Genomic DNA, 13,005 nt, shown 5'->3' with positions numbered 1-13,005 from the left:
TTACCATAAATAGAAAATTATTGGATGATGCTATAGATGTAACAATAAGTTTATACTTCTACCCACTCCTTTGAACGTGTAAATATACTTCATTGCTGTTGGTATTTTTTCCTGCTTACTTTAGTTTTAAATTTATTTTATTTTTATATAACTTTGTTTATTCTTTTATTATACTACGTTCAGTAAAGTTAAACTCAAACTCAATATCTGTGAAACCGGCTGTTTCTTAGTTTATTTGACTGTGGAACGTCCAGCTCCTTATAGTTACTTCAGACGAGTCGGTGGGGGAGGTAGCGGACTCCAGAAACCATCTTATCACCACCAAACTGGTTGATCCACCATGTGAAGGTGCTGTTTATAAGACTGAGTTTGTTGCGGCTCCTCAGACTGATGAAGTCTTCTGGATGAAAGACAAAACGTTTTAACACAAAGAAACCGTCCAGAAGATCAGACTTTGCAGGATGGTCTTATAATCTTTATCATTAACATTCTTCTTCTTTTGGCTGCTCCCTTCTTCAGGGGTCGCCACAGTGAGGTAACTCGCATGAAGATCTGGCAATTCTTTTTATGCTGGATGCTCTTCCTGACGCAACCACAGACCAACGAGCTACCATAACCCTCTGTGTGGAGCAGAGAGCTGCCGTCTAGGGAGGTGGTTCCCAACCCTGGTCCTTGAGGAACACCATCCTGCATGTTTGCATTGTTTCCCTGCTCCAGCGCACCTGATATGAGTGAACGGATGATTAACAGGCTTCTACGAAGCTTAAGGAAGTAATTAAATCACCGAATCAGGTGTGTTGGAGCAGAGAAACAACTAAACATGCAGGATGGTGTTCCTAGAGGACCATGGTTGGGAACACTGGGGCAGAACAATTAATGCCTTGCTCATGGGCCCAGAGTGGGGCAAACGTGCATGTGTTCAGTTTTCCACCCACATTTTGATGCAACAGTCCAGGGATTCAAACAGGCAACCTCCCAGTCACAGGCTTGCTCTGGTCCCCAAAACAGCCTTCACCTTCAACCTGCTGCTCAGTAATTGTCTTTCGAAGCTCCTGAGATAATTCACTCCGCAGCTTTCTGTGGTCTATGTTCAGCGTGGTACACACCATGATACCAAACAGCCCTGTGACTACTTTTCACCCTTTAAATGGTCAGAATAACTGATCACAAGACTGAAGCCACCTGAGATGCTGATTATGGAACACACCTGAGTTCAGCATGTCCATGTGGTCAATGTAGTTTCAATCATTTCTTGACGTACCATCCTTTGTGTCAGGTCCAGTTCCCTTTGACTGTTTTTCTAAACAATTCTGTTGAATCAAAGATCAAAAGTGATGAATCATTTTCATTAGTTGATTTAACCGTCGTCTTTTCCTTTTTATAATTTGTCAGGTTCAAGTTATTTCAGTAACATTTCTGGGCTTTTCTTTAATAAAACGACTCAAACAGACACAATGTGTCAGTATTTTTTAAGTCTTGTTCTCTGTGTGATTTTGACTCAAATCTTCACAAAGCTACAAGTTGGAACATAAAGTTTATCCAAGGTGGTTTAACATCCTGCCTCCATTTCTGCTCCTTGTCAGCTTTACCTTCAGCTCATCTTGTCCCACCTGCTGCTCCTCAGCTTCCTCTGAGCTCCAGGTTTATTTGTTGTTCTCCGTCATCTCCTTGTGTGCGTCAGCTTCTGCTGTTTATCACCTCGCCTCTAAAACCATCTGCTCGTTTTGATGGATGCACGTCGGTAAACAGCAGCACCCGATATGTTCATTAACTTTAATAAAGTCGTTTTGCTGCCAGCGACCCTGTGGTCACATTAATCACTCAGCTGTGACAACTTTGGTGTTTCCTGCCTGATTTTAAAAACCACCTTTGTTCCCGTCATGTGCTGAGCACACGAACAAGAGGTCTGCTCATCTGAACTGTTTGCAGCAGCAGAACAGGATCTGAAGTGGGCTTAAAGGCATGAATCAAATAAAAAGTTGATCCAAAAAACATTTTATATACATGCAACACCACGAGTTTCATATCACATGGATATGTGTGCGCGCCTCTGAAAGGTGGAAGGTGGGTGATAATGTTTTTGCCTGCGTCTGAGCGTGTGCATGCGTTTGCTTTCTTTTAATAAAATATCTCATGAACCGCTGGATGCTTGCTTATGAAGCTCTCAGAAAGTAACAACTGGATAGAAATATACAACTGATTAACATTTGGAGTCAATCAAATTCAAGATGGCTGCCACAGCTAATTGAACTTAGCCAACACAACAACAACAAAAAGGCTACAACTCTGTCAGTTTTACACATACTGAGCATATTATAGTAACATATTTGGTGTGGTAGTAGCTGAGAGTCATTCACAACACTGCACCTGAGATTATGCATAATGTTGTCAAGGTTTGACCACAATGGCTGGAACTCCATCTTTATTCAACATAAACCCACCTCTGGGATAAAAGGAGCCAATTGTCAAGCATCTCTTCAAGGAATGGTAGATCTCTTCTTTACTTCGCTTGTTGCAGCTATTTGCAAGCACAAATGGCAGCAGCAGCTAGCTGTAGCTCTTCTGATACAGACTAGGGCCACTTCCAGCAGAAACTTCATCATAATTCTGCTCTAACACTGATGGATGTGTGACAGTATAAATCAAGCTGTGAAATTTTAAACACCAGAGATCAGCTTTGGATGTGGCTCTACTCAGACAAGCCATTATTCATTTAAGCAAACACTTATTTAAACCGTTACACCGTCATCATCTCTGTCACGTTCCACAAGTATTCCAGCCGAGATGTTCAGGACCTCCCTCAGGAAGAGCTCCAGGATGCTGCTGCTGGTGTTTGCGCTTTTAAACATGTTCCTTGGAAACTGATGGCTGTTTGATCAAAAACAATTTTGCATGAACTGCAGGTAAAGTTTAAAGGTCTGAGTCTTTTTAGCATGGTAGTTTTAACTGGCCATTAGCTCGTCAGTCTGGTCAGAAACGATTTCTTCAAAGAGGACACTCAAAAAGCTATGCAGAACAGGTAAGATATTAATTAGCCTAATAGAACCCTGCTTCAAAATGGCCAAAATATCCCTTTAAGCTGAGGTGTCTCTTGCAGGTGGATCTGCTCCACCTTTGGGACACAGCAGACTTCAGCACACAGAACTGGACTCCTCAGGACAAAGTGAGTCTTGTTCTGCTGCTGACGTGGACCAGAACCTTTCCCTGGTTTGTTCAGAAGGAGTGGTGGACTGAGCAAACATTCAGCAGGACGCGGATCTGCACAGCCAGTCAAAGAAACAGGCTCGGTTCTGTTTGTTTTCCTCAGACCCACGTGTCTCCTGCAGCTTCTCAGGTGCTGCTGATTAAAAACCAAACGCTCATTGAAGCAGAAATATCAAATATAAAGTGATGTTTACAGCGGCCGGTGTTGGACCTTTCCTCGGTTCTGTCAGTGAACTTACCTGTTCTGGTTCGGAGCTGCTGCTGGAAGGTTCTGTTCCTCCACTGAAACTCCGTGAAGGAAAAGTTCAAGAAGCCAAGTCTCCTCCTCTGCTGTCAGAAGGACTTCAGGGTCCTGAGGTTTGGAGACCCCTGCTGGAAGAACCAGAACCCTGAGCTCCAAGCAAGCAGGCCCACCGGTTCTGACCCACGTGTCCATGTTCTGACCTGGTTCGGTTCAATTAAACACTAATCTCCACTGTCATTAAATCCTGCTGTGCAAAACATGATGCATAGACTTCATATATGACTTTTAAAACAAGTGGGACAGTTTTAAACAAGCCACACTAACATGTTGCTGCTGCAAAAAGTTCTATTTGACTCAAAATGCTCCAAAACAATGTTAAAAGATTATTTTCTCTATTTTGCATTTAACGTTTCTGTTGAAGTTTCAAGTCCAAATTGAATTCATTGGATTAATTAACAGAAACGAACGTACAAAACACTAAGAATAACCACAATATTTAAACTTTTTTTCCCATTTACCCTTTATTTATACAGGTAGTCTCATTGAGTCACGAGAACTCATTTTCAAGAGAGACCTGTTTTAGGGAGCAGAGGGTGGGGGTTAAGGGCCTTGCTCAAGGGCTCAGAGTGGGGCAAATGAGGGTGGAGGTAGGTGTGGGTGTTTCATCTTTTCCATCCACATTTTGATGTTGACGGTACCGGGAGTTGAACCTGTGACTTTCTGATCACAGGCCCATCTTTTCTAACCTCAGCGCCGCCACTCCCCCAAAACAGAGGTTCTGTTTTCTTGGTTGGAGAAAGTGTTCATAATTTATAAAAATCTGTCTGATAAATGTAAATTGAACGGAACAAAATGGTCAAAATTAAATAAATAAATGAAAATTGTCATCATGAAATAAATAAGCTAACATTAAATGCACCATTATGGGGAAAAAAGAATAATTTTATATTAATAAGGACATTTTAAAAAGAAAATGAAAAATGTTTATAATAATGAGCTGAATTAGTTCTTAGCTTAGTATCTACAACCTCCAGACGATGAATGGTTGCATCATAAACAACGATGAGTCCAGCTACAGGCAGGAGGTGGAACACCGGGAGAGCTAGTGCAAGAGAAGATGAAGGAGATGGTCGTGGACTTGAGATGGAACAAAGACACCTACACACACACACCCCACCCAAGGATCTGCAGTGGATGTGGTCTCCAGCTACAAGTACTTGGGTGTGCACCTGAATGACAACCTCAGCTGGAGCAACAACACCACCAGCCTGATCAAGAAAGCTCATCAGAGACTCTACTTCCTCAGGCGGCTGAGACGAGCTGGTCTGGGAAGCTCAGTCCTCACCTCCTTCTACAGGTGTGCAGTGGAGAGCATCCTGCGCTCCAGCATCAACGAGTGACATGGAGGCTGCACAGCTGCAGAAAGAAAAGCTTTGCAGAGAGTGGTGAAGGCTGCACATAAGCCTGTTGGAGTCAGACTCCCCACCATCACAGACATCTACACCTCCAGATGCAGGAAGAGGGCCACCTGCATCATGAAGGACCCCACTCACCCAGCACACACACTTTTTGCCCCACTCCCCTCAGGAAGGAGGTTGAGGAGCATTAAGTGTAGAACCACTAGACTGAGGAACAGCTTCTACCCTGAGGCTGTTAGACTCATGAATCTCTAACCAGGATAATCACTGTGAAAAATCACATCATGTTGCTGCTGATCTGTTTCATGTTGCTGCTGATCTATTTCATGTTGATGTGTTCATTCGTACTCATCTGCTCACACTGACTCATGTCCGTGCTGCTGTTCAGCGTATTGTGTTTATACTACTAGTGCTTAGTGTATTTTTAGTTAACGTATTTCTTAGTTCATATCTTAGATCTTATGACTGATTTTCTTTTACATTTTATACTTTTGTTGGATGTAACTGGGACCCTGAGTACACAATTTTGTTCCACCACATGTGGTGCGTATGACAATAAAGAATCTCTCTCTCTGACTCTTAGATACTTATTTCATAATGTTTTATTTACTTATTTGATTTTGATGTTCCATAAATGTGCAGGACAGCTGCAGCATGTAGGAAAAGGTTGGCAGATTTCTGATTCTCCGGTGAATCAGTAAACACCATCCTGCTGTAGATTTAGTGGTAATACTTCACTCTTCACTGTATGTTTACAGGGATTTCGTGTTTTATGTCTGCGTGTGAATGTAGGAGTCAGGATTGTTGCTTTCCTTTTAATTTAATAGCTTGTTTCAAAGTGTAGCCTTCTGTTTGAAGAAAAAGAAAGCACAACATCCTCACTATGGGGTCCAAATAGAGTTGCATTCGGGCCCAAAACATCTGACCCGACCCGGCCCCAGCCTGTAGCCATCATTTCTGAACCCGACCCGATGAATTAATAGTAATTACAGGTCCGAACCTGAAAGCCCCCACCCCAAACATTTTTAATTAAGCTTTGACTGCTTATATAGTTAGCGGTCGGCGTATGAGCAGCTGAGTAACAGGGGGCAGAAGATCAGAGCTGAGGGGGTGTTTGTCCTTTCATGACCGTCAAAGCGCATTAAATCTCTGCTTCTGCCTGCATTCTGCATTATCCAGACATGGACCCTGCTCTGATGTCTGCAAGGATATTTTGGGATTTCACCTGTTTGGATCGTCGGCCAAACGTGTTCGCTGAGTGCAGCGGCTGAACGTCCATTTGGGCTTTGATGGATGGAACGCTGCCTGGCAGTAGTTCATCTGAAGCTTAACTGAACTTTTTTTTTACTTCTTTCAACCAGCCGGTCAGCACGTGGTCAAATGGCCGTGTGCAGCTGGCGATTGTATGACAAGCCATGTTGCCATATATCCTAACTGGAATGTCAGCTACGTATGTTCGCGGACGCAATCAAAAGCCCGACACTGACCCGGCCCGCTGTGAGGGACGTCCACAGCGCATGGACATAAAAACAGCAGCGGAGCACGGAGGAGGTGACGGTCGGAGTTTATTTATCATGGAAGCAACAGAGGGGAGAGACACGGTTCATGCATGGCTCCAAAATGACAAGGCAGCCATATTTGTTCATAACTTTATTATTAGGAACGCACGCGACAAAATGAGAATGGTGAAAAAAAAACACAAAACTACTCCCTGCGGCAAAAAAAAGTATGTTTTCTAGGGTCACATGCGCCCCCCCCCCCCCCCCCCCCCCCCACCCTAGCATTGCCCCGGGCCCCTCCAGGGAGGCAAGCCCCACTATTTGAGAAGGACTGAGTTAATCAGTCAGTTCCTGTCTGAAGATCCTCTAAAGCCACGGGTGTCCTTGGAGAAGGATGGGACAGTAATGTGTGGCCACTGCACTTTAAAGCAAGTATGTCATGACACAAACATTCAAAACTTGACAATTACAGATAAACGCAAAGGATAATGATGTTTAGAGGAGATTATGACAATTATTTTTTTCTTGTTTGTCAGACGGGGATGTGAAAACAGCCAGCCAGACATTTGAAGCCATCGCTGGACCACAGCATCAGGATCTGAGAGTTTGTGCCTCCAGACTACACATCAACTGCAGCAGACCATACCTTGGAGCTTCTCCGGACGCTCTGCTCTCCTGCACCTGCTGTGGAAATGGTGTTTTGAAAATAAAATGCCCACATTGTGCCAAAGATGCTGAAGTCCTCGGTGCCTCAGTTAAGAAACATTTCTGGATCTGACAACACAAACGGGTCCCATGAACTATGCAGAGGTCACACAGGTGCACCAGGTACAAGCTCAGGTGTTTGTGACAGAGCAGGAGAACTGTAATTTCATAGTGTGGTCTGGGTCAGATTACTTTATTCAGAGGATTGTGTCTGATGTGAGTTCTTTACTGAAGCAGTGAAAAATGTAGAAATGTTCTATAGGTCAGCATTTTTACCTGAGATATTGGCAATATTCTATTTTTAACTGTTACATGTTTTGGAGCAGCCAAACTAACACAGGATTAAAGCACATGGTTAAGATACCAGTGATGATATTTTAAGATTATATTTCATAACTGCAGATATAGTAACATGTTTTTTTGTTTCTAGAAAATAACACCAGACTTTCAGTTTTTTAAACTGTTAAAATTTTATTGATGTATAACATTTACAGTATTCAAATAAAGTTGCTTTGATATTTTGATTAGAATTGATTTATATATATATATATACAAACCGGATTCCAAAAAAGTTGAGTCACTAAACAAATTGTGAATAAAAAACTGAATGCAATGATGTGGAGATGGCAAATGTCAATATTTTATTCGTAATATAACATAGATGACAGATCAAAAGTTTAATCTGAGTAAATGTAACATTTTAAAGGAAAAATATGTTGATTCAAAATTTCACAGTGTCAACAAATCCCAAAAAAGTTGGGACAAGTAGCAATAAGTGGCTGGAAAAAGGAAATTGAGCATATAATGAACAGCTGGAAGACAAATTAACACTAATTAGGTCAACTGACAACATGACTGGGTATAAAAAGAGCTTCTCAGAGTGTCAGTGTCTCTCAGAAGCCAAAATGGTAAGAGGATCACCAATTCCACCATTGTTGCGCAGAAAGATAGTGCAGCAATACCAGAATGGTGTTACCCAGCGTAAAATAGCAAATACTTTTAAGTTATCATCATCAACCGTGCATAACATCATCAAAAGATTCAGAGAATCTGGAACAATCGCTGTGCGTAAGGGTCAAGGCCGTAAAACTCTACTGGATGCTCGTGATCTCCGTGCCCTTAAACGTCACTGCACCTCAAACAGGGTTGCCACTGTCAAGGAAATAACAGAATGGGCTCAGGAATACTTCCAGAAAGCATCGTCAGTGAACACAATCCACCGTGCCATCCACCGTTGCCAGCTGAAACTCTACAGTGCAAAGAGGAAGCCATTTCTAAGTAAGCTCCACAAGCTCAGACGTTTGCACTGGGCCAGGGTCATTTAAAATGGAGTGTGGCAAAATGGAAGACTGTTCTGTGGTCAGATGAGTCACGATTTGAAGTTCTTTATGGAACACTGGGACGCCATGTCATCCGGACCAGAGAGGACAAGGATAGCCCACGTTGTTATCAACGCTCCGTTCAGAAGCCTGCATCACTGATGGTATGGGGTTGCATGAGCGCTTGTGGCATGGGCAGCTTGCATGTCTGCAATCATGGCTACGTAGGAGAAGGATCCGGGTACTGAAATGGCCAGCCTGCAGTCCAGATCTTTCACCTATAGCCTGATCAAGAAAGCTCATCAGAGACTCTACTTCCTCAGACGGCTGAGGCGAGCTGGTCTGGGAAGCTCAGTCCTCACCTCCTTCTACAGGTGTGCAGTGGAGAGCATCCTGTGCTCGAGCATCAATGTGTGGCATGGAGGCTGCACAGCTGCAGAAAGAAAAGCTTTGCAGAGAGTGGTGAAGGCTGCACAGAAATCTGTTGGAATCAGTCTCCCCACCATCACAGACATCTACACCTCCAGATGCAGGAAGAGGGCCACCTGCATCATGAAGGACCCCACCCACCCAGCACACACACTTTTTGCCCCACTCCCCTCAGGAAGGAGGTTAAGGAGCATTAAGTGTAGAACCACTAGACTGAGGAACAGCTTCTACCCTGAGGCTGTTAGACTCATGAATCTCTAACTAGAATAATCACTGTGAAAAACCATATCATGTTGCTGCTGATCTGTTTCATGTTGCTGCTGATCTGTTTAAATGTTGATGTGTTCATGCGTGCACATCTGCTCACAGACTCATGTTCATGTTTGTGGTGATGTTCAATGTTTTATGTTATGAGTGCTTAGTGTATATTTAGTTGATGTTTTTCTTAGTTCATATCTTAGATGTTATTACTGTTTTTCTTATACATTTTATTGTTGGATGTAACTGGGACCCTGTGTACATAATTTCGCTCCACCACATGTACCACATGAGGTGCGAATGACAATAAAGAAACTCTGACTCTGACTCTGACTATAGAGAACATTTGGTGCATCATAAAGAGGAAGGTGCGACAAAGAAGGCCCAAGATGATTGAACAGTTAGAGGCCTGTATTATGAATGGGAGAGCATTCCTATTTCTAAACTTGAGAAACTGGTCTCCTCTGTCCCCAGACGTCTGTTGAGTGTTGTAAGAAGAAGGGGGGATGCCACACAGTGGTAAAAATGGACTTGTCCCAACTTTTTTGGGATTTGTTGACGCCATGAAATTCGGAAACAACTGATTTTTCCCTTAAAATTATACATTCTCTCAGTTTAAACTTTTGATCTGTGAATTGTGTTCTATTCTGAATAAAATATTAGAGTTAGATTAACTCAACCAACATCTTACTAAACGGCTGGAAAGAGATTTTGATGAGTTTGAAGCTTTGACTTGACATAGATTAAAACATAGGTTGAAAAACAAGAGAAAAAGTTGAAGTGGAGAGCATCATGCCTGTTTTGTCTTGGAACCCAGAAAGACTAAATCCACTTCCTCAGTTTACGAAACATAACGTGCTAAAAGCAGCCCAAAATACTGTAAGACACTGAGCTGGTTTAAGTTATAATGCAGCTAAAGTGTGGCGACCGCAAACATGACCAAAATCCTCAACCTCATACAAGCAGAGTTGAGTAGATGTACGTCTCCTACCAGCAGGATGTCCTTCATGAAACCAAACCTGGATTTTGTTTTTCATCAGAGCAGCTCTGCAGGAGCAGAACTTCTTTAACATCTTCAAGTCAACCTCTCAGCTGTCCACTCTTCGTCTTCAACTGCATGCGACCCTTAAGCTTTGGTTCCTTCTGGCAGTTCAGGAACCTTTTTAACTTTTGATCCAAGTTCTGTGTGAAAATTTCATTCAGCTCAATTCAAGGAATATCTTTTGTGTTTTTCTTAAAAAGTTAAATGTTTTTTTCTGCACCTGAGATTAGATCTGAACAATTCTTAAACCTGGTAAACACCAACTCATTTTTTATGTTGTCTTGGAAATCCTAAGTGAGAGAAAGTAGATACTGTATCATATTTTCCTCCACCGTCTACAAATGTTTGGGGGAAATAGTCTACAAGGAAGAATCAGGCTTTCAGGTTGCAACCAACGCCCATCTGACTAATATTCATATGGTTTAATGATTGATTAATGTTAATACAAGTAAAGCACTGACTAGATTTGAGGGAGAACATGTAAGTGATTTGTGGTGAGGAGCTTAAAGATAATAAAAAAATTACTCCTAATAAAATAAAACGCTCTGACAAAAGGATGAAAAAGTTTTGTTTTACAGATTAACAAAAAGTTCTTAGAAAAACTAAATATGGTCAAAAGAACAATGTATTGTTTTGTATGTAAGAAACAAGCACATACAAATCCCATAATGTAATAAATAAACAATAAACTCATTCATAAAATCATATTTCCCGAGCGGAAACTCCGGAGGGGACTTTTTATAGACGAGCACATTCTACTTCCGGGTAAATTTGAACCGATTTCAAGTTACAGCGAGAGACTTGGAGGCACAGACATGTTAAACTAAATAAACATTGCTAGTTTAATATTTGATTATACTTTAATAACTTTTATTTAGATACTATTTAGAAGCAAAATAATATTTTAGAAAGGCTTTGACTTTTGAAATATCGATCCGTTTTTGTGTTCCTCCTGCTGGTGTTTGTGTTTACACCGAGCGTTCTGTTTCATGGTCATGGAGATATTTTAAGCGTTAGCTCGCTGATTTCCGCCCACATTTGCTCAGTGTGTGTTGTGTAAAGCGTCGTGTGTGGGTCTGTAGCCATGTCCACGCTGTTTCCCTCTTTGCTCCCGCGGATAACCGAGTCGCTGTGGTTCAATCTGGACCGACCGTGTGTGGACGAGCCGGAGCTGCAGCAGCAGGAGCAGCAGCACCAAGCCTGGGTCAGTCCTCGTCCTCTGCACCGTGGCTTCCTCACTTCATCAAGTGAACTTCATGTTTAACTCTATCGTTATCGCCCGCTGCTGAAGGCGAGAGATCATGTTTTTATCTGTGCGTCTGTAGCGTTAGCCAAATATCTCATGAACTAGTGGACACATTTTAGTTCCATTTTCTGAAAGTAATCATTAGTTGTACGTCTAAAACTAATTCAAGAGATTGTCACCACAGCTAATTAACCTCAGGCAGTGAAAACTTGCTCCAGCTCAGTCAGTTTGACAGTTATTATTCTGAATTTGCTGTGGTGGTGGCTGAGAGTCATCCGTGACACGTTCTCTGAGTCCTAACACAGGATGAGGTCGTGCATAACATCATTTACCAGATCAGACCAAAAAGCTATAAAGCTGTCTCTTCTAAGGGTATGATGATTTTACTTATTATTTCACTGAATGTTCGACCTTAAAATTGTATCTCTGTGTTGTGTTTCAGCTGCAGAGCATCGCTGAGAAAGACAACAACCTGATGCCTATCGGTAAACCTATTTTTGAGGTAAAATCATGAACATTTGACAGATTCCACGACATGTCTGTGAGCTGTTTTAAATGTGTCTTTTTGTCTGTATTTGACGAGTCCAGGCAGGCTATGAAGAGGAGGAAGAAGAAGACGATGAGGATGAAGAAGACAGTGAAGAAGACTCAGAAGATGAAGAAGACATGCAGGACATGGATGAGATGAATGACTACAATGAGTCAGCTGATGATGGCGAGATCAATGAGGTGCTTGCTTTTGTCCTTTGTACAGTCATTTTCAGCACGAGGGTTCATGACACAGTAAATACATAACTCTTTAAATTATTATGTCATAACTTTCATCACGTTCATACACCGATGGGACACACATCGGAGGAGGTTCAGCGTCTTGCCCAGGGACACGTCAGCATGTGACTGCTGGTGGAATCGGACCCTCAGCTCTCCCATTGGAGGACGACTGCTCTAACCACTCAGCCACAGCTGCCCCTGCAAATGTGTTTAATCTGGCTGAATTTTATTTTTTCAGGTGGACATGGAAGGGGCAGACCAAGACCAGGACCAGTGGATGATTTAAGACTCGACTTAGTCAAACTATCAAGTCAGATGTGCCAGCTGCTTCCTCACTCTGTGACACAGATGTGTTTGTTCTTTGGCCGTGCAAGATGAGAACATGACTGGATCATCGTAAGATACTTCAGGAGAAGGTCAGCACTTGTGTCTCATTTCAAGCTGTAATCCATCAGACTTGAAAGACATTTTTGGACATTGCTGTGAGACAGGCTACCTTGCACGGGTTTATTTATTATGAAAATACAGCCGCGGGTGTACATCTAAGTTTCTGTCTGCTTTTTACAAAATTTGAAACTGTCAAGGCATCTCTAAGCCTGCTTGGTGCCATAAGTGCCATAAATTGGACTCATAAATGCCGTGCTTTTGTTTTGTGAAGAGTTTGCTGCACACATTGGCCAGCTGATGTTTTTTGAAACTTTGATCAGTCAACTCTTGTCCCTGTGACTGAGAGCGTTATTATCTTCTTGTTTGTCTCCGTGTGCCCATGATGGACTTGCGACTTGCCCAGGGTTAACCCCACTTCTCCTACAGTAACTGCTGGAGATTGGCTCCAGCTCACCTTTGACTAGGAAAAGAAAAGACAAATGA

The 13,005-nt window shown here is 42.4% G+C and overlaps 1 protein-coding gene across 1 annotated transcript; it reads left to right on the top strand.

Moving 5' to 3' along the window:
• The first annotated feature begins 11,108 nt into the window (after positions 1 to 11,108).
• Positions 11,109 to 12,557, top strand: LOC119414532 (anaphase-promoting complex subunit 15). The gene is made up of 4 exons (XM_037681627.1): positions 11,109 to 11,322; positions 11,807 to 11,866; positions 11,953 to 12,093; positions 12,374 to 12,557. Exons 1-4 carry the CDS (start codon positions 11,203 to 11,205, stop codon positions 12,419 to 12,421), a joined length of 369 nt encoding a protein of 122 aa, XP_037537555.1. The 5' UTR covers positions 11,109 to 11,202; the 3' UTR covers positions 12,422 to 12,557.
• Positions 12,558 to 13,005: the final 448 nt, after the last annotated feature.

The sequence above is a fragment of the Nematolebias whitei genome, chromosome 9 (genome assembly GCF_014905685.2).
Source record: "Nematolebias whitei isolate Nwh7 chromosome 9, NemWhi1, whole genome shotgun sequence".
Classification (NCBI taxonomy): domain Eukaryota; kingdom Metazoa; phylum Chordata; class Actinopteri; order Cyprinodontiformes; family Rivulidae; genus Nematolebias; species Nematolebias whitei.
This window is presented reverse-complemented; position numbering and strand designations above follow the sequence as displayed.